This window comes from Paralichthys olivaceus, chromosome 17 (assembly GCF_024713975.1).
Source record: "Paralichthys olivaceus isolate ysfri-2021 chromosome 17, ASM2471397v2, whole genome shotgun sequence".
NCBI classification, from domain to species: domain Eukaryota; kingdom Metazoa; phylum Chordata; class Actinopteri; order Pleuronectiformes; family Paralichthyidae; genus Paralichthys; species Paralichthys olivaceus.
This window is the reverse complement of record NC_091109.1, coordinates 4829285-4850344: the sequence shown is the minus strand read 5'-3', so window position 1 is coordinate 4850344 and position 21060 is coordinate 4829285. Positions and strand designations below refer to the sequence as shown.

The following is a 21060-nucleotide window of genomic DNA, read 5'->3' as shown; positions in this document are numbered from 1 at the left end:
ATACACCCATCATCTGGAGATACCCTCCCAAGTAATATTCCTGCCAAGTTTGGTGAAAATATGTTCACGCGTTGTTGAGTTATTGTGCACACGCACACACACACAACACACACAGAGGAGTGAGAACAATACCCAGCTGCACCGGCACCCAAGGTACAAAGAGTCTGACTCAGTGCACCACCACTGCCAACACGAATAAGAAATTGTTTCTTCAGGTGTTTTGACTTGTCATTTAATAAGAGAAGTGCGTCTATGCCCCATGGTAATAAAACCATAACTCTATTACACTCAAAATATTTTGATAGCCCACTGTTGCCTTTAAAAACCCTAACATGGCTTCACTGATTGTTTTCAAAGGCTTCTTCACAGTAAACAGAAAATGTTTTTTATTGAATACTTTATCAATACACATTTTTTACAGAACTTATCAAATATCATAAACAGGCACAATCTCTCTATTGAAACCAAAACCAACAAAGACAGCAGTTAAACTGGGACCTCACTTCCTTTCCACCTGTGCATACAGTTTAAAAAAGTTTGCACTCATTAACACAGACACATGCAGACAGAGCAAACTCTCAGCCGATCTGAGGAGGTGGTGTTTGTATAAATCTAGGAGGACAAGTCCCTGTTGATCCCACCACACCCACTGGTTTCCTCTCTGAAGGGCTTGGAAAGTAAATAACAGCAGGACAGAGATTATTCTGACAGCAGCGCTCCTCCACCACAAATGCACACATACTTGTATATCCGTGAGGTACTCATTGACAAAATGCATTCTCCAACTATAGTGTGGCTCAGACTGCAATTTTCTTTCCGAACCCGTCTGAGTCAGAGGGAAAACTAATGACCCAAATCTGACAGGAATTCAGTTTTTTTGTGTCCAAGCCCGATCAGAGCTCGATATGCTTAATTTAAGCTGCATTATACTGCCCCACATCCACACTCTACTCCACAGCCCCTTTCTCTAAACTTAACTATCACAACAAAGTCATAACCCTTAAACTGACTTAGAAAGTTGCGTCAGAAAGTGTTCTCACTTTCCCACATTGTCCCTACTCTGTAAGCTCTTGATAGTCCAATCGGTCCTCACAGAAACAGACACACACACACACACACACACACACACACACACACACATCTGCCCCGCAAGCTGTATGCCGTTTACCTACTTTCGGTTCCATCCTCTGACATTCTCATCACCTTCCCCCGCACAATCTGACTTCCTTCATTTCGCAAGCCGTGTAAACAAACACACCAAACGCTAACATAACAAAACCCAAGCAACGATCGTAGCCACATGACACTCCTACACACACACACACACACACACACACACACACACACACACACACACACACACACATACACACACTTGTCACACTTGTCCACAGTGTTGGGGTTTAAAAAAACATGTTAGTGCTTCCCAAGCTCAGATTCAAACACCCACAAATTTGCTTATCATTCAATGTATCTGTCAATGAATTTTTTTCCGCTCTTCGCCCTCATTCCCTTCTCCTTCACTTTCTTGGCCAACAGGTCGTTCCATCTGTTAAGCAGCTGGTGGAAGAAGAGGATGAGGAGGAGGAGGGGAAGGGCTATGCTTCATTCAGCAGTTTGCTGCTCTCAACAGTCCAACTTTCTCCCAGTGACTGTAATGACTCTTCATGGGTCTCATTAGGGCTGGACCCAGCACTGGGTCCACCTCCCTGAAATATGTCACATCCAGGCCACAGATATCCCAGTGTTGAATGCAGAGCACTGAAACAAGTCACCGACATAACACTGATTGCTGTATTAGTTTGGCATAAAATTGCTAACCACTGTTCAGTTCAACATCAGTGGATAGACTAACAATCTCAGAGGCAGCAGGCTGTCCAAAAAGAAAACAACACGCATACAACTTCCACTAGAATGTGTGAATTTAAACGGTTCAGATTAAAGCATCAAATCTGATTAGACTTTTTGACAACGCTAAAGAAAGCTACATTGTCCAGCTGAATGGACGGCATTAAGAAAAAGCCTGTGTCTCAAAATGTGTCTCTCATCAGTCTTTCTTTCGTTCTTTTCTCCTCACTCTCCTCTTTGCTTCTACCTCTCGTCTGACAGACAGGTCCAGCACGGGCAGGTCTGGGGTCGACAACATGTAACCCGACCCTGCCCAGCGCTCGCTTCTCGCTCTCTAATGATGTTGGCTCACTCCCATTCCCAATGTTGGTTTAACCTGATGTTAATGTGCCCATTCTGTGCTTCTGAAACAAAGTTCTGTTCCACAAGGTCTTGCATACATCCAGCCTCTGTCACCTCTGCTGTCAAATGTGGTTTTTATGTAGCGCTATATCTTTAACAAGAAAGAGCACATTTTGAATGTCTGTGATCACGTATGTTATTGCTTGTCACAGTGGGCGAGGTACGTGTGAGCAACACTGCAGACACCCAAGCAACCTGAGAGTGTTTGGAATATTTCAACACTGTTAGACTGGACTTTTCGAAGCTCCACTTTTTCTACCCAGTGGTAGATGTTTGTATTTCTATTATCGGTTGCTGACAGGTCTTTGGGACAAGAACCATTATGAATGGTTTAAAATTGCCTAAGGAATAAAAGCATGAAAACACAGAGGCAATGAAAAGCGTTGGTGAGAATTTGCAAAGACAAACACCACAAAAACTTTTCTTACAAGACAAGCTATTATACTATAATTAAATTATATAACCATTATATTATAGGTATATTATCTCTATTATTATAACTATCATTGAGTTACCAAAAGCAGTTCCAAATCTGTGTTGCCAAGGAAACTTTCTTGACCTTCTTGACCCCCTGGCTGAGCTACACCTGTCAGTAAGTCACAACTGCATTGTGGGATCCCCTCCTCCTACCTCCACTTTATCCTCACTGCGGAACAAGGTCTTGAGGCTACATCCATACTAATACATTTAATAAAAGGGATTTCTTTTCTCAGACCAACGTTGAGGTGAAACTGTTACTGACAGTAAGTGTTTTACTGGTAGTTGTGTCATGACTGCTCAGAATCAACCAGGAAGCAAATGTAGGTGAGTGCTTCATTCTTTCCAAACGTCTAAGTTTAGGCTCGTCCACACTACAACACAGTGTCAGTATTGTTTTAGATGCAAGAAAACTGTGGAGTAGTGTGGGTGCCAGGTGTAAACATAACAATAGTAAAATTAAAATGTAGTAGTGTGAATTCAGCCAAAATTTCAACAACTGACCCCCAGTAAAAACCAGGAATTGTCAGCAAACTAGAGCCATCATTGTAAGCACAAAAAGTAAAGCAGTGTCTATGTTAAGTTATGTGTAAGGACTTAATCATGCAAAGGAGAAATCCCAACAATACCTGACACTGTGTCAATTGGCTAACCTGCACACGACCACGAGCCTCCTCTGCATACGTGCCCTTTGAAAACCAATTAAATAAAAGTCTCCTACTCCAAACAAATCCACATTTTCGCTCCTAGACAAGCCACCTTATCATGGCAGAGAAAACTTTGTGCCTGTGTGACCCTGGGAGCAGTGCTGTCCGGATCATTTAGCTTCTGGTAAATTGGTCCCAGGCATGAGGCCAGACAACAAGAGAACGACTAACACCTATTCTATGACAAAGGGAAACATGAGGCATTTGGTTGAGCAGGAAACTTCCTTTTTGGACATCTTTAACCTTTTTGATGCAAACAATTTCCATGAAATCCTTCACACTACGCTGGTTCATAAAGCAACACCATGTGAAAATGTAATGTAGATATCTCATCATGTGGTGGGAAACATAAGCATACAAGTTATGGAAAATATGTTTTAGCAGTTTCCTATTACAGCATATTGGTATTAACTTCAAGAGCTGTGTTTCTTGGATGCATTACTTGGAGATGCACTTAGAAAATGTGCTGATGTTCTGTGAAATCCCCTTATGGTTCTCCAGGGCAAAGCAAAAGTACTCGACATGAAGAGAAACAAACCCAGATGATGTCAAAGTCCAGGCTTTGAAGTTGCGCCTGACAGATACTGGACTTATGGAACCAATCCTGGTGCCGATTTTAGTAAAAGTTAGATAGATGTATCAGTCGTTTTTCTTTGTATTCTGCAATATATATCATGAAATTTAGTAGGTTGATGGTTAATTTGTAGTGGAAATTATAGATTTTGCTCCATCATTTCTTAGGAAAATCAGGGCCAATGAAATCAGGTGATCATCGGTATCTCCCACGTTCTACTTTGAAATTTACAACAGCTCAATGAAGTGAGTTGTATCAGACGAACACCACTTTGCATCAATCTACCATATGCTGTTGATTGATGCAGTTGATACACATGATCAGTAAGATTATTGGTATTTAAGATGATCAGTAAGATTATGAGTATTTAAAAACATGTTTTCAGGCCCAAAGTAAAAAAGGGAGAGGACAAATGTTGATAGCATCGGCCATTCTCTTTACTGACCTAATCTCAACAAACCCCCCACACAACACATACAACTTTCACAGCCTGTCCCCCCGTATCCCATTCAGACAGTGTCGGGTGAAAGCCCTAAGTCTTCCCTCATTCAATAAGATGCCTGTCAATTCCAGCCGGGGTTTCCATGTCTCTCCAAACACAGGGAGGCTGGGTCAGAAGAAAAGTCCACCAGAGAGAAATCCCATCTGTGTCCTCATCCATTCTGCGGGTCTGGACATGAGCAAACAGCTCGCCTTCACCACCCTGGCAACCCCTTTCACTTCACACCAGCAAACCATTTGAGTCCAAACACACACACGCATTGAATCAAGGTCCTCGACAGCAGACCCAACACCATCTCATGAATCCAGAGAGATAAACGTTTTAGTTGTCGTGCACATAAGCAGACTTCCTGGCTCTTTGTGATGCTGGTAGCAAAGCCCTCTGAGAAGCTTGGAGATACTGACAGGAGACAACCCCTCTTTCTGGACCAAAACAACATGTTTAAATGGCAAGCCTTCAACTATGGCGCAATGAGGATTTATTTGATGTTTGCATATGGTAATCATTGTCCAGACATAAGGATTTGGCTTTTTGTAGAAAGTTCAAAAACACTTTAATGTGCTGTATTAAAATAACATATTCAAGATCTGCAGATAAACATTACTGCTAGTAAATGTGGCCCCTTCAATAATCCTCTTGTACCTTTAAAACGTTTTTTTTTTAAGAAAAGGAACTTGCCAAGCTATTGTTTAGTCTAACTTTGAGTTTGTTATCATAAAAAACAGATAGGTTTTCTTGTGTAGAATTTTTTTTTGAACCAGTCAAAATTCGGTGGAACAGGTGCATAATTTGTCGATGGTCATTAAACTCCACGACTGTCTCTGCTCTTGCTCAGTTCAAAGCATAATTCCTCTTTCAATTACATGTCCAACAGACACAGAGCAATGCGATGGGAAAGTTCAGTCCTCAATTGGTGAGTTTGCTTGGACAGATTGGACAAATATTTCCTTTGTGCGGTCGTCTCCTCGCCTCTGTTCGGCCCTGACAGCCACAGAAGAGGGAGTGAACAATGCAAACTGCACAACATTATGGACTGGGTGGCTGCTCTACCCACGACACATGGCTGTCTCACCAGCTGCCTGTCTGTTTACATTTCACCACTAGCCTAAGGTATCAATTATGTTTATGAGGAAAAGGAGGCTAATAGCACAGTGTGGCCAGCATTCAGTTTTCTAAGTAAGCTACGTTTTTCACTTAAAGAGCAGCATGTCTGCATAAACTACAGAAATAAAGGCAAAGTGATGACAAAAGTGCAAATAATTAATTTCAACATGCTGCAATGAAAAGCTATTGACTGGAATATGGTTTCCTTTAAAGGACTTATAAATTCACAGCACCAATTTCAGCTTGAATGATTGTTGTTTTTGACGTCAACTAAGAACACATTTGGTTTGAACGTCATGTAAAAATGCCCACCCCTACTCTTATCCGCTTTTCGTGCCAAGAAAAACACCCCACACAGTACGACAACTTCAGATGTCTTTGGCTCCATATGGAGCCATCTACAGAGTGGAAGGCTCTGTAACAGCACACCAACTGCAAGGACAAACAGCAGCCTTGACCACATGTTCTTGTAAATCAAACCCTGAGACTGCTCCTCTGTGTCAGCGTCTGACATCCAGCACTAAAGCGCAGGTGATGCCATTAAGATCACTTCATAGTTCTACTTCACAACCTCCTCAGCAAAGCAGACAGAGGTAGTAAACCTGACCAGAGGAAGCAGAAAAAAACATTGTAGATGTGTAAACTTTAATTTATTAATGGAAACTATGACCAAAGTACGAGTGTTCTCCATAACACCTGGAAGTTGCCAAATACAATTCCGGTCTTCAGTTGACCAACCTGAGCAATTTATTTTGACTTTTATTAAATGGATGTCAACAACCATCAAGGAAATTTAGAGAAAGATTAAACGTCTTAACCTTCAACAGGTTTTTGTCAATCTATTAAGCAAAATTCAATAATGATTAATGTGATGAGGTATTTTCTCATTATTTATTAATTATTTATTAATCATTTAATCTATAAAGTTTCAGGATTTTGTTTCTGAATTGCCATGATTTCTGAGGCTGAAGTTTTTATTCTCTAATGTCTTTTTGCTCTAACCAACACTCAATGTCATGAAAACTTAAGAACAAACAGAAACTAAATATTTTTTGTTGATCAACTGACTGATAAATCGACTAATAAATCCTGCTCTTGAAGGAATATTACCTGTTTAATGACAAGTTTAACCTTTTCCAAGTTTTAAATTTTTACAACATTACACTTGATCTTTAAAATATTTCTAGTAACTGGGATAGTTGACCTAATGTGATTATCATTCTTTACAGTGGAGCATCCTGAAAGGTTTACTAGTTCTAAATTCTACATTGACATGTTTGCATGGACATGGTGAAATCATTACAGAACACACATATTTGTATTTTGGGATTTTTCAGCAACAGATTAATGACCATAGTGTCAACATGAGGGTCCTACCAACCAGGCATATCATCAGAAACACTCCAGGAGGAGATTTTTTTAAGCTCACCTCCTTCAGCAACATCATCTGTGCCCTCTTGTGGAGGGCTGGCACAGTTCAACCTCGTCACGTCTTCACTCCCTGCATCTAAACATTTGCTCTAAAGGGGAAAAAAAAAAGATTATTTTAATGTGCTTCTTATTCCTCTATAGCTGCTCTTCTTTCTCTTCTCCCTCAAAACTGCTGGCATGTCCCATGCACCTCTCAGCTTCATGGAAACATATCAGAGGAACTAGTATCAGCCCCAAACCCCTCATTGTTTGGCCTCAACTTGAAAGACTCTTGAACGTCAGTGGGCTATATTCGTAAACTCCAGTCCAACCATGAGCTAACTTGTCAATGACATCACCAAGGAACACTAAAATTACCCGGTTATCAACCATTTCTCTTTGTTCATTCCCTCGCCCCTCTTTAAAACCAGCCACAGGGACACATTAATATCAAGATCAATTTAAAGGGGGATTTTAGAGGCAGCTCCTACTCCACTGAGATGATGCAAGGGACAAAGGAAAAGGGAGAGAACAGAACAGTCAGTACACAGAACTTATAATGAAATAATTTATGGCTCATATTCAGATCCAGGGTGGAATAATTTGTCTCTTTTAGGTTTTTAATGTTAAAGGTATGAAGTCTCAACTGAATGGACAACTATTAAGACTGGGTATGCTTCCTATAAAAGCTCCTATTCCATGTTATATATCCCAGGGTATAATTAGTGATGATGTTGCAGATTCTGCACAAAGTTGCTTTGGATACCAGTAAATGGTGTTTCCCTTCTTATCCAATAAATCCATTTTATTTTCATGTTCGCTGACACCAATGAGATCATTACTGCAAAGCTTGACTGCACGCCTACCATGTTGTATAGATCAGATTTGTGGAGTCTGAATTTTACTAGACTGCACCCCATTATTTTCACCCTTTGCTCTGGATCTTTGGGATTCCTACGTAATAGAAGACTTTGAACAGTGTGGTTGTAATACTGTTTCAAAACTGGTGGTTGAGGTAGACTATACCTGCTGTGTAACCTTCTGATTCAACATTTTCTTTTGAGTCAACTCTATTCCCATGGTTCAAACGACCTACTGAGGTTTCAGAGGTACTCGGTTTGGATAAACATTACATTTACAGCTTTTGATGAAAATGGCCCCAAATAAAAATGAGGGCCTAAACTGGCCTTAGAGAGGATATAGGGGAAAACAATCTGGGACAGCTGGTGTAGACATCCAGTCATTCTTAGCTCAAAAATCATAAAAGTGAAACCAAGAAAATGGAAATCGTTCTGCGCAGCCAGAGCAAAAATACTTATGAGTCACAGACAGAATTTCATCCTAGCTCTGCTGTGAAGAAGTTCGGGAAACTCATCTGCTGGGTATGCTGATACTCTCAACATCTTTAGCAAATCTTGACAAACTCCGTCACAACAACAAATATGACTCGTTAATGTTCCAGTCCGTCCATTATGCTTCAGTTCAACCCGGCTGGAGCTAATGTATCATGACCCCTGAAAAGTTCCACTTAGTGTTGCATTGCTGGGAAATTGAGATCAGACTCTTGGCAGCGTTCATCTTTGATGAGGGGAAACAGCGTCATCTCTGTGATTGGGAAGGAAGAGAAACAAACACTTTCAATGTTACTCACATAGCGACAATTAATCTGTCCTTTGCCATTTCCCCTTCTATGACCGAGACGTCAGTGGCCTTTAACCATCATCAATTGACTGAGGCTAATTCTAATGACAAGTATATGAGCAAAAAGAAAAGCAACATAAGGTCACTCCACTTGCCAACAACGGGACATGATACACGAGAGAAAGCAGAGAAAAAGAGCAGCAGGTGCGAAGCAGCTGAAAGCCGTCAAACTTCTTCTGGCATCAGTACATACGTTCTCTGGTTTCCTATGGTCAGAGATTCACTTGAGGTTATTGAACATTGAACAGCATCATTCAGTCATACTCCACCCTTTTTTGTCCACCGAATCCCTGATGAAACAAAACAGATACTTCACTTTACTGCCAAATCAAATGATTCAATATTATTTCTACCGCTTCCTCAGTTAGGAGCAGTGGGTCATCTGGAACTTGTAATTGGACGTAAGTACTTTTCTTAGGCCTTCTAGAAGGAAGGGAAAGGAGCAGAGGCAGACTAGGTTGTGAGAAACTCTTGCTTCAGAATGAATGTCTCTGCATTTAATGTTGAGTTGAACTTTTATACAGTGGTTTATGGTGGTGGTATGGTTTTGTTAAGGGGAGACATAATCAAGCTCCAGATGTGACCCAACCTATCAGGAAATGTTTAATCAATTATCATTATGCTCTAGACCTCGGATTACACACATATCATTTTATGTAATCTGGCAATCTAGATCTGACGATTTATTACAACTACATCCCTAAAAAGCTCTTCCTCTAACATCCCACTGATATTTATGTCCTGTTTTCAACAAAGGAAGATAAAACAAAACAATGCTTTTATTGGAATATGAATCCAATTAGCATCTGGCGTGAGAGCTGACATTGGTTTACCATGTTCTCTGATCATGTTCAATTGGTCATGGACGAATCACACAGATACGAATGTTGCAGCAAACCTTTCTACTTGATATTTGGCGTGTTGGTGAAAAGTTTCTCTACACAAATAAAAGTGAATCAATTAAGGTGAGTTAAAGGAAAAAGGTTGGACAGATATGTGTTACTCGACCATCCACCACCAGCCTCGGGCAGAAGGCTTTGATAAATGGGTGAATGCACAAAAAAGTACACAGACAGCCAATTAGAATAAAGCAGCATGAGAACGGGTAATAAATCACAGCTTGAGTAAAAAGCCATGTGCAGACTCAATAAATTCACTGCAACTTTATATGTAAATAAAAAAGAAAGAGCAGAGATCCGGAGGGAGTGTTGATGCTTTTGGAGCACAGAATAGTGAAACCATCAGCTCTGATGGTGAAACATAACCCAAGTATAGTTACAGCACTGGAGGTGCTCCGCATTACCCTGAGGGCACTTCAGTGGATATAGGAGAGAAAGCAGTTTTACAATAGCTAAACAGATGATCAGGCTAACAAAGCTTTTGTGTCCCTGCCACACTATTTTGTTTCAGCCCATTCCAGACATGGATAGAAAAACATCCACAAAAGCGAGCGCAAACATTTCCAAGACACGGCAGACCACTAGACCAAGATTAGATCCTTGCATTTGAAAGAATAATAAGTCTAATACGAGTGCACAGATCCTCTGGACCCTGAGCGTGCACCGAGTTTGGATGAGTCATCTGACCCAGGGCTAAGCCTCACCCACCACAATGCCTGCCAACACACACACTCACACACACACACACACACACACACGCACACACACACACACACACACACAGCCTAGCTTTTGAAAAGATCCCCAAGCGTCTGGAAAACTGACCACATCACGGTCAGGGAGAAGAACCATAAATTAGTGTGGGAGAAAGGAAAGGGAGATACAGACAGGACAGCTCAGACTACTGTTCTCACACACTGAGGTCTCACAATTGAACCATAGTTAAGTGCAGGGTGCTCTCAAGGCTCCAGGGCCTTATGCGACTCTTATAAAGATTTGACAGAAAAGCCTTACAATCAGCCAGAGATCACAACAGGATTTCTGTTTATCCATCCAATATGTAATCCCTCTGGATTTTCTGAACAACTCTTTGGAACAACATTAAATACATGACGTTCCAAAGGATCATACAAGCCTTTGTTAATCCCAGTAGCGATCTTATTCTTTTAAACACAACATACAAAATGAGGGATGAGCCATTTCCATATCATGCATCATACAAATTGAGATCAACTCCTTGATCTTTGCGGAGGGAAAAAGCAGGAGGAAAACAAATGTTTATGTTGCTGCACCATGTGTAGTTGTAAAAAAAGGCCAGTGAACCGCCACAGCAAACAGCTGAAAATGTTAGGAAAACGTTCAGCTAGAAACAACATGACACGTGTTTAATATGGACAGTTTGTGCTTCAGCACTTTACAACTCCTGCCAAACCTAACAGCCTCAAACTATCCACACAACAATGATGGATATCTTCTGGATTACACTGCATGGGTTGTGATGGTCAGAGACTATTTTTATTATGCTGCCTGAGGTTTAAACAATAAATGGATTTAAGATGTGTTCCTAAGACTTAGGACAAAGTCACTCCACAAATTAAACAAAGAAAGAAACTGCTGGCTCTCACAAATTAGACTGGATTCAAGTTTTATATTCACAGAACATTTCAGAGCAGAGGTTTCAAATATCTGTCACTAACACGCTGCTACAAAAACTAGCCATGGTAAGATAACATAATGCAGAGGTCACCAACCTTTCTGAAACTGAGAGCTACTTCATGGGTACTGAGTCATACGAGGGGCTACCAGTTTGATACACTCTTCTGAAATATCACATTTGCTCAGTTTGCCTTTAGTTATATATTATTATTAATGTTGAATGATACTCATCTATGTGAAGACACTGATCGCGTTAATGATTTCTCACAATAATTATCAACAATGACCTAACAAGGTGGAAAACAGATAATATCAATATTCAACACTTTATTTCCATTAATCTCAGCGATTGTTAAAATTTTCAGATGATCACTTCTAGCCACCGACCAACCCTTTTAACAAATCATAGTCAATAGTCAACTTCAATGTGAAAAGTAAATAATTACGTTTAATTAGAAACGCAAATCAGATTTTGTTATTTTTAGAACAGGCCTGCGGGCTACTCATGTGGTCCTTGGGGGGCTACCTGGTGCCCGCGGGCACCGTGTTGATGAACCCTGATATAATGCAACCTGGTGGTTTTAGCTGATCATTAGCAGGAATACTTACCGATCTTTTCAAACAATATGCAGCTGGAGTGAGGGGATAAAAGTCTGTAATCGGGAAAGAAAGAATAAAAATGACAGCAAACCAAACAACAAACCGGCTAACAGTTCTAGGTAGCTACCAGCTAGTTAGCTTGAAGTCTGTTAAAGACAAAGGAGTAACAGTTAAGACAGTAAACCAACCAATAAACTAGCTACTAGCCGGTTAGCTCAAAGTCTGTTGAGAAAAACAAATAAAGATGCAAACCACGTGGTTAGCTCCAGCAGCTAGCAACTAGCCAGTTAGCTGACCTTGAATTGGTCCATTACCTTGAACTTGGACATTGCGTCTCTCCTGTAACCAGTTAGCAAAAGGCTAAAGTTAGCACTGTTATAAAAACATTGCTGATAAAAACCTCTCACACTGGATCAACAGCAGAGTCACGAAGTCTCTTCACCTGAAACACAAACGATTATGATTTACTCCTTCATTGGCTGTGGTCTAGGTTTTGAGCTGTAGGGGTCAGTAGTGCGCACTTTCTGCTCCAGGTCTGCCATCACTTGAAGAAGAAGATAATTGCCCCATTTAAGAATGAACTACTTTGTTGAGGATGTAGTATTTTTTCATTCCAGCAGTATTACTGTATGTACTGTATTTTTACACATTACTGTATTATTGTGTATACTGCAGTTTTAAATGTTCTTGTTCGACTTTAATTTGTATATTGAATCATAATTTTCAACAGTAAAACACATGCATGAAGGTTTTACTTTATTCTGAGACTTAAAATAATATTCACTGATGTAGAATTCAGATGTTACAGTGATCACGTGGGACATTAAACTGAGACGGAAGAGTTACATCAGCCATCCTTCACACCCTATTAGTTTTTTAGCAAAATATGACATGAGCACTTAAAAGGAATGTCCCTGTTACAAAAGGAGACTGCACACTAAAGAAAAACAGGTTTATTCATGCAAATCATTTTAAAAAACACCAAGAGCCATGACATTATTTGAGCTAAACAATTGTAATTATTATTTTGTATGCATTTAAAGAAAACAACCAAACCCATGAGTCAATAAATAAAGAGATTCTCTCAATGTTTGTTTTACACTTTGCCATCTTTTATAAAAGTTTTGTACAAAATGATTTCAAGTAACACATACAGAGGAGATCTGGCTGAAACCTGGGTGATTATTTTTCCTTCATGTTTCTTATAATCATCAACTCCCTCAATATTATCGGGTTGGCAAAATACATGTCCAAGATTGGAGTAATAGTGCACCCATTGTTCCAGTGGCACATTACAGCTCAACACTGGCTGTCAACACCACAGCTATAATTGTTTATTACTATAATTTCTGTAAGACAAAGTGAATGACAGTACTTCAGTGGGATACAACTTCTACCTTGGCTTTAAATGACAGCACAGAGCAAGGCCATAACTTTCATGTTGATGACAGCCTCGGAGAAGTTAACAGTGGAACCCGATTTCATTATTTCTGCGAGAACAGGCATTTCACTTCAATGAACGCTGAAAACTAGAACCAGATTGTTGATTATGTTTTAAGTTACAGTTACTATTAAAAAAACAGCAACACAAACCTCCCCGGGTGGTTCTGCAGAGGAGTCCTCACATAAAGGGTTTCAAACTGAGCTTCTACATAATTATACATGGTGCTCTCGATAACTTTGCTCAGTCGAAACAATGCGCTGGACTTGTTTGGTGAAGACGAAAGGAGGTGGCTTTTATTCTTGAAATGAAATGACTTGAATTGAGATGTGAAATAAAACGTACTTGCATATGTGTCATGTCCTGTTCCGTCTCATTTTACAACAATTTCCAACCTCGGATTAGGACCCATTTACTCAGTAACACCACTCATCTGCACGCTGACACAGTCCCCAGTTTCACACACACACTGCTAGTTTTCCACATATAGCACATTCTCACCATACTGGAACATTTCAAGCAGCGAGCGATACTGACTTTATATGCCTTCAAAGCATACCTCCCTTCCACCATAGATTTATTTGTGCTGTACGTCAGGATAAATCCCAGTCTGTTGGGTTGTAAATTAAGACCTGGGTCAGTCTGCTGACCATTGATGGTGGTCCGGATCTCCCAGTAAGCAGTGATGTCTGCCGCTGTTCCTGGGTGGCCTTCACAGTTGCTTTGAATGGGCCTGGTGTATAAAGGCCTGCACAGAAAACACACTTTGAAGAGATATCAGAGGTTTTATACTCCAGAGAGGTGGTATTAACGATATGAAACGTGATCCTCCAAATTCTTCATGTCGTGACATCTGTGAGTGATACTGTGCAGTTTTAACTAAATAATTATATGTGTGCTGCATAAAATTAACAATCATGATACATTTGGGAATGATAATACATAAGTCATATGGCTTTAATGTGAAATATTATCCTACACAAAGATATCAGTAAGGTTAAAACCATTTCATCTTTACAAGTTGTGACGTGCTGAGACATCCGCAGATACTCGGGGGGGGGAGGAGAAGAATCAGAACTCTGTCTTTGTGTGACATCTGTGGCTGTAACTGAAGTCCTCATCTCACAAACCGTCTCGCCTTATTCCAGAGCTGCTCGTGCTTCGATATTCTGCTGACATTAAAGCTGAAGGACCGGAGGAGACACATGAACTCAAAGGAAAATATTGATAGTATAAACCGAGTTAGCATGCTGCTGATCTGTGGGACAAGAACAGATGGGAAACATACTCTGAACTCCCCTTAAACACAGTGAGCAAGTAATATAAAGCATGACAGGAAAATATTGTTTATAGCGATATAAAGATTATATCAAGGCATCAGTGTGAGCCGTGTCCTCAAATTCTTCTGCAAGATCTTTGAAAAACCACATCCCGTTCCAATGAGCAATAAATGTGCAGCAATACATGAGACATTATTCCACACATACCATGTTTTACAGGGTGGGGTTTGAAAGTGATTAGTCCTCTCACACATCCTTTTTTACAGGAATCACCCTCAAAGAAAGGAGACAGAAGATATGAGTTGTTTGTCGACCACATCCCCGAGACAGACTTGAAAAGTTGGTGCGGTTGGACGTACCACACAACACAACACAACTCAGTAGGTTTCAAATGGAGGGATCAGACCGTGTGAGGGTGGGGAGAGTGTGTGCATGGAGCGTGTGTCTCTGGTGCTGACGTTGCATGTGTGACACCCCGACGACCACAGTTTGACCAAAACATGCCCAGGCATACACACAGGAACAATGTCGTCTTGGTCAGATTTCTACTTCTCTGTCAGCGCCACAGATCAAACTCCTCTCCTACTGTTTTACAAGTCCAAAATCAGAATCTCAGACACAACGGGGACATGTGCACCAAATCATTTTAATGAAGATAACAGCATTCCTTGTGTTCCTTCTACGACTAGCGTATTATTTGGAAATCACTACATCTTTTAACAGTGCGTATCGATAAATGTTTTCCTAACATGGCTGTGCTGCCCTCACAGTGAGAATATGCACTAGGCCAAGAAAAAGAGTCTGTCAACAACAAAATGCATCTGCTTCTACACTCCACACGGAGGTTCAATAGCATGCAATAGAGCAAACAAAAATAAATGTTGTATTCCATACTCTGATGTCATATTTTCACTTTTTATCATACAGTTACAGTACAATGTCTATGAAATATCTGTGAAAAAAAGTATACAATCTTTTTTCTCATTCGTGTGAATTACAAAAATAATCGTCTCTATACACATATTCAAAATGTCCAGTGGTTTGCATAATAGTTTGATTGGATCAATGTCCCTGGTCTTCCGTCACTATAGGCCTGTGAAAAATGAAAGACAAAAACATCAGTCTCCTAGAAACCAAAATCAAACACATTGAACCGCTTATAAGAATAACAACTGGGGGAATTACTATGAAACAGCCATTTAATATTTAACATGTCACAGTGCAAACATGAGGTGGAAAATGAGGCATGCTGCTGCCCGGTCCAGGTTCCAACGACCGTATTTCATAAGTTCTGGGAGAGCGGTGATTGGGGTGACTTAAGCAGCAAGCTTTGAGTTTGGTTACCGTGGCAATGCTCTGGCCTCTCCGATAGCCAAGCAGCAGCAGCCTGCTCTCAGATCTCCCTCCAGACTGGCACACTGACACTGGGAGCTGTGGGCACCTCCGGAGCCACAAGAAGGAGAACCGCAGACAACCTCAAACCAGACAGACTTTCTCCTTCTCCCAAATGTTGACGCTGAGAGTTTGACACTGTCTGCTGCGTGTAAACTCAGAACCCGAGTGACTTAATGGAACTGGGCAACAGTGTTCATGTCTCCACACATGGCCAAGCTCTACCAATCACATATCAGAGCCACTGTGCCCTCCATTTAGTCTGTGATGGTAATTGAATGGACCATAAATGAAGGTGGAGGCCTTCACAGTCAGTCACCCATTGGTAGTTATTTGGGTAACGTGTTGTGGCTACAAATGAGGTCACTGACAGACACTGAGACACTCAGTTTGAGGCAGTTGCTTACAGTGACAGAAGTAAGACTGGAGTCGTTCTTGGAGAATCATGGGACGCAGCACATCATGAGGTGAATCTTTCTTTGTGGACTTTAGGCTGTGACGCCTCTAACTGGTCAGATTCTCACCTGAAAACACAGATCTTTTACTGGCATCTCGGGCACCACCTGTAAAAATGAAGACAGGATATGTGTCACATAGAGGTGCATGATGATTCTTAGGGAAAAGAGATATTCATTGTCCTACACTGTCATGCTATATAATACTATGACTTACTGCATGTTGTACCTTTAAATATTTAGCAACCAGGTAGCTTAGAGAAGCACAAAGACTGAAACAGAAATGGCCTCCCTGCTGTTTTTCAGCTTGAGTTTTTTGTACTGAAACACAATTACTGACCTTTAAAGAAACTGAATAGCAATTTATTTTAGCTTTGAACACAGCCAGTCTATTTCCCCATTTACAGGCGCTATGCCATATACTGTAGATAAAGATGGACAACATTGCTGGCTGGCTGCAGTAAGCCAACTAAAAAGTCAAAGCACACGTCACAGCTTGTTTCTGTCATTTTAGGTAGTTCTAATCATACTAATATTTGTTTAACTGTTAATTAATTCATAATTAAAGGGGGTGATATGTCATGATTGACAGTTGAGTCTGACTTGCGTGTATCAATGGGACGTCACTACTACTGCTCCATCCCCTGATCGCTACTGAAGCCAGGGATCAAACCACTGACCCTCTGGTTTGTGAACAAACAGCTCGACCTGGACTCACTTGTGTGCATGCTGTAATAGTTACAATGACCATCATGTGCAACAACACTGTTTCTGCCGTAATTACTTGTGATAAATAACACAAACTACACTGACCACTGTTGACATCCACTACATTGTGTTGACAGGTGTATGACATAACTTTTTGATCTACTTCCACTCTACATGTCAGTGCTGTGCTAAGTGAGATGGCCACATAAGGACAAATGGTTTAACAAGTGAGAAAATGAACAGACGTCTTTCATCTCCTTTGTGGTATGTGTGGTTGTCCCATTGTGGAAGTTTATAGAATAACAGGAAATACCTATGGATTTTTTCCCCCATTATTTAACTCTCACCACACGCTTGGCGGAGGCTCAGACACATCTGCTGTGATAATGGGAAGAGGGTGTCACAGCACTAATGAAGTGAGCCCAATATACATGGACACACACACACATACATATAGATATGTGGACATGATGAAAGCAGAGCAAACGACTTCAAAGACAAAAATGATCATAGAGTTTGAAATAAAATGTGAAATGAAAATACGTTTAAAAAAAACAGGATTTGTTTTTCACGTTTTCCTGCCAGAAGAAATTGAGTAATTCTGATCAGACAACAATTACAACAAGTAACTGGCTACAGCAGTGGAAGATTTCTGTGATTGTTTCCTTGTTCCTCTGTTTGTGGAGTAGATTTGTGGCACAAATTAAGTGTTCAGTTGCCAATATGCAATTTAACATAATCAATTCAAAAGGTCAAAGAATTACCGCTGAAAAGACTGAAGAAGAATTAAGGGGGCAAAAAAAGCTGCAGAAAACAATTTTAATGTCTCCCCAGACTAATACAGTGACTCAAACACACGCTTACACATGCACAAAGACACACAAACCAGATTTCAGTGAACACTCCTGTGGGCCCTCTCTCACGCCAGAAAACGCTTTGTCACGTCTTGTGGCTGTTGGGTCTCCTTTTCTCTGTCAGTCTCTCTCTCTCCCTGCGTCTGAGCCACCTCTAACTCAATAAGTGGCTCGTATCCTTTCTCAACATGCCACTACCATTGCCAAGACTTGGAGCTGGCCCCCAGGGGCTATTAGGAAAATGTATCCATTTATTTTGCAAGATACGCATTTGGCAAAACAACGGCACTCTGGAGGAACTTGTCAGGGGGTTGTGTTTCCATGTGACAACCATTTGCATGCTTGATCTTTGTATGACTGGGATTCTTGTTTCATAACATCAATGAAAAATGTCTTTTTGAGGCCCACATGCATTCGATTTTCAGATCGAGTAGCTGATGCTTTGATTACGGAGAGAACAGGGCCAAGTTCATTAAAGAACTTTTCTGAAATCATTGAATGTAAATGTGGATGTGGTAAAATCAATATCAGAGTTGGGATTGGCAGAGTTGTGACAGGAACTAATTATGGTAAGGTTGAGACCAACCTGTCTGTCCATCCAGCACATTACTCCACTCACAAGATGGAGTCAGACAAGTCAGGTTACCATGACGTTTGGTTCTGTATTTTGATCAGGTCATAACATACCCATGAGGTAATTGATTATCTGAACCATTGAGGGCTGAAGCCAATCTCAGTTGACACTGGGCGAGAGGCGAGGTACACCCTGGACATGTCGGCAGTGTACCATAGGGTCAACATACAGAGAGAAACAACCATTCACACTCACATTGGCTGTTTTAGGGAACTTTACCGTCTCCAATTAACCTAACCCCAACCTGCATGTCTTTGGACTGTGGGAGAAGCCAGAGTATCTTGCTTACTCCACAGAAACCTCCTTGCTGTGAGGTGACTGCTAATCACAACACCACCATTATGAACATTGCAGAGGAGGGGGGATGGACCCTGTTGAATTTAATGACCCTATATTCTTTCTGTCAGTGGCAAGATGCAAGTCCTAATCATAGAGCTTTAAGTATAGCAACATTTTCAGTGTGCTCTTTCCAACATCTCCATACCCCACACATCCGGCCTTAAAACTACCTGTCCTGCAAAAATATGTAATATTTACATGAGTTAGTTTGCATTTAGTGCAGCTACAGTGTAAATCCTGACAAACATCTTAGAGGATCTGAAACGTTTAGCTTTATGTAAACCAATTAAGAGGGCATATAGTTGACAGACTGTTATTCGACATCAGTGAATTGAGAACTCCTCTTAGTTTCATTCTGGCAAGCCTCCGAGTATCAGACCGGGCTGCTGTATACGTCCATGTGATTTATGGTCCAGAACATTCAAGGAGGTCTGATCTAATTCAGTCACATTCAAAGCTGGAGTAATGTGGCGTACTGTATCCCAGCCAGACCACTGCTCTGACTGGATTTATGACTTTCTAGCGAGGACCGTTCATGTCTATTGACTGGATCTTGATAGATATACATCTCGAGCGTGGTGCCAGGAAGAGAGTTTTTACATGACAACGTTTCACCCCCGAGGAATTCACCCAGCTATGTCAGTTTTTATGTGTCAGCCCTTGTGCTCCATCTCAGTCATTTTACAAGGAGTACTTGCACATTAATCTCCATTTTTTAATAGGTCTTTTGCCACTTCAATACATCAGTTATTCACTGTGATAAAGTGACATTACAGTAATAAAACAAGCCTCACTTATTACTGGGGTTAAGGTAAAAACATTACAGGGTGGAATTGGTCAAATTTGAGAACTGTTGATTCAAAAGACAGATTTTAATAAACCACAAGCATCTGAACGGAACAAAAAATGATCCCTCGCTCTAGAACAAGGAGAAAAGAATACAACAAGATGATGAAAAATGAATAATGAAATGAAGTTTGAAAATGTAAATACAGAAGGAAGGAAGAGGTAGGTACGTCACTCACTCTTGTCCTGTTCAGGAGGCTCCAGGATGTCACTGTCTGTGTCACTGGGGATGTGCCAGGGCTGTCTGATGGCCTGTAACTGCTGGTAAAACTCATCCTGAAATGGAAAATAACAGAACAGAGACGATGGAAGAGATTGTTTTTTTACTCTGTGGATTTAATAGACCGAAAAAAATTTATCTGAAGCAGCCTGTCTAACTAAAATGGCATCACTGAAACTTATTTTTTACATAACCATTTTCATATACTTACAGAAAAACTTGAACTGCAATGTACAAATATCTGTACAAATAATGTAAAAAATATCTCCACTTGTTTTTTTTATACTTAATACTCTATTATTTTATTCTATTATACTGTTACTATGATCTTGGAGTAAGCTGACACAAGAATTTCCTTTGTTGATCTTATCTTATTTACATCCTTTCGTTCTTGTTCAGCCAGTATTTTTAAAAGACTCATGAGACCCTCACTCTCTAACCAGGCCTTGGGACCATGGGACCAGGGGGCCTCAGTAAAATCAGACTGAGGGCAGTGCTGTTTTGGATAATCTTACTACGTGTCAACTAGTATGAGGATACAGAGGCACTGCCCCCCCCCTCGATTTATAGAGCCTTCAAACAGGTCTCGTATTTTAAAAGCGCTGCTGTTGAGTAGATCATGAAAGGAATATAAGACAGAAATCCCATTGAAAGTCCCCCTTTTATGCCAGACTCATTTTTCCACAATGAAATGACATCCTACTGTAAAGACCTCCACGACTCTCTCAACACACACACACACACACAGTGCGCAGAGCTAGTGTTTGTGAGCGTCGGCACACGTGTGATGTTACGTGTTCTGGTGCGCTCCATCGTAATCTCTGTGTGTAAAAAAGCTCTGGTGTTCTGCAGCCAGCTTTACTTGGGCACTGAGCCTGTTTGACACTCAGCACACAAGTTCACTCACACACTAAAACATTAGAGTAAAGCTGGAGCCATTTTCAAGTCTGTGGCTCAAAATTTATGACACATTTACTTCTGATTTACACACTGTGAGTGTACGTGATCTGT

The 21060-nt window shown here is 40.7% G+C and overlaps 2 protein-coding genes across 8 annotated transcripts in view; both read right to left on the bottom strand.

Moving 5' to 3' along the window:
- The window catches only part of sulf1 (sulfatase 1), a 73766-nt gene extending 61560 nt beyond the window's left edge, over positions 1-12206 (bottom strand). Inside the window, exons 1-3 of one of the 5 annotated variants that reach the window (XM_069512545.1) lie at positions 12177-12206; positions 11890-11933; positions 7044-7134 (exon numbers count right to left, since the gene is read on the bottom strand). The gene's annotated coding sequence lies outside the window, so the exon portion shown is untranslated. The remainder of the gene's footprint in view (positions 1-7043; positions 7135-11889; positions 11934-12176) is intronic. The other 4 variants (XM_069512546.1, XM_020087695.2, XM_020087694.2 and 1 more) reach the window with 4 other exon arrangements.
- A 3021-nt stretch (positions 12207-15227) lies between these two features.
- c17h8orf34 (chromosome 17 C8orf34 homolog) overlaps positions 15228-21060 on the bottom strand; it is a 52213-nt gene continuing 46380 nt past the window's right edge. Inside the window, exons 13-15 of one of the 3 annotated variants that reach the window (XM_020087382.2) lie at positions 20009-20105; positions 16518-16556; positions 15228-15694 (exon numbers count right to left, since the gene is read on the bottom strand). In XM_020087382.2, the coding sequence (XP_019942941.1) occupies positions 15687-15694; positions 16518-16556; positions 20009-20105 (144 nt within the window). In that variant the 3' untranslated portion in view covers positions 15228-15686. Of the gene's footprint in view, positions 15695-16348; positions 16557-20008; positions 20106-21060 lie in introns of those variants that run through there. The other 2 variants (XR_002202712.2, XM_069513066.1) reach the window with 2 other exon arrangements.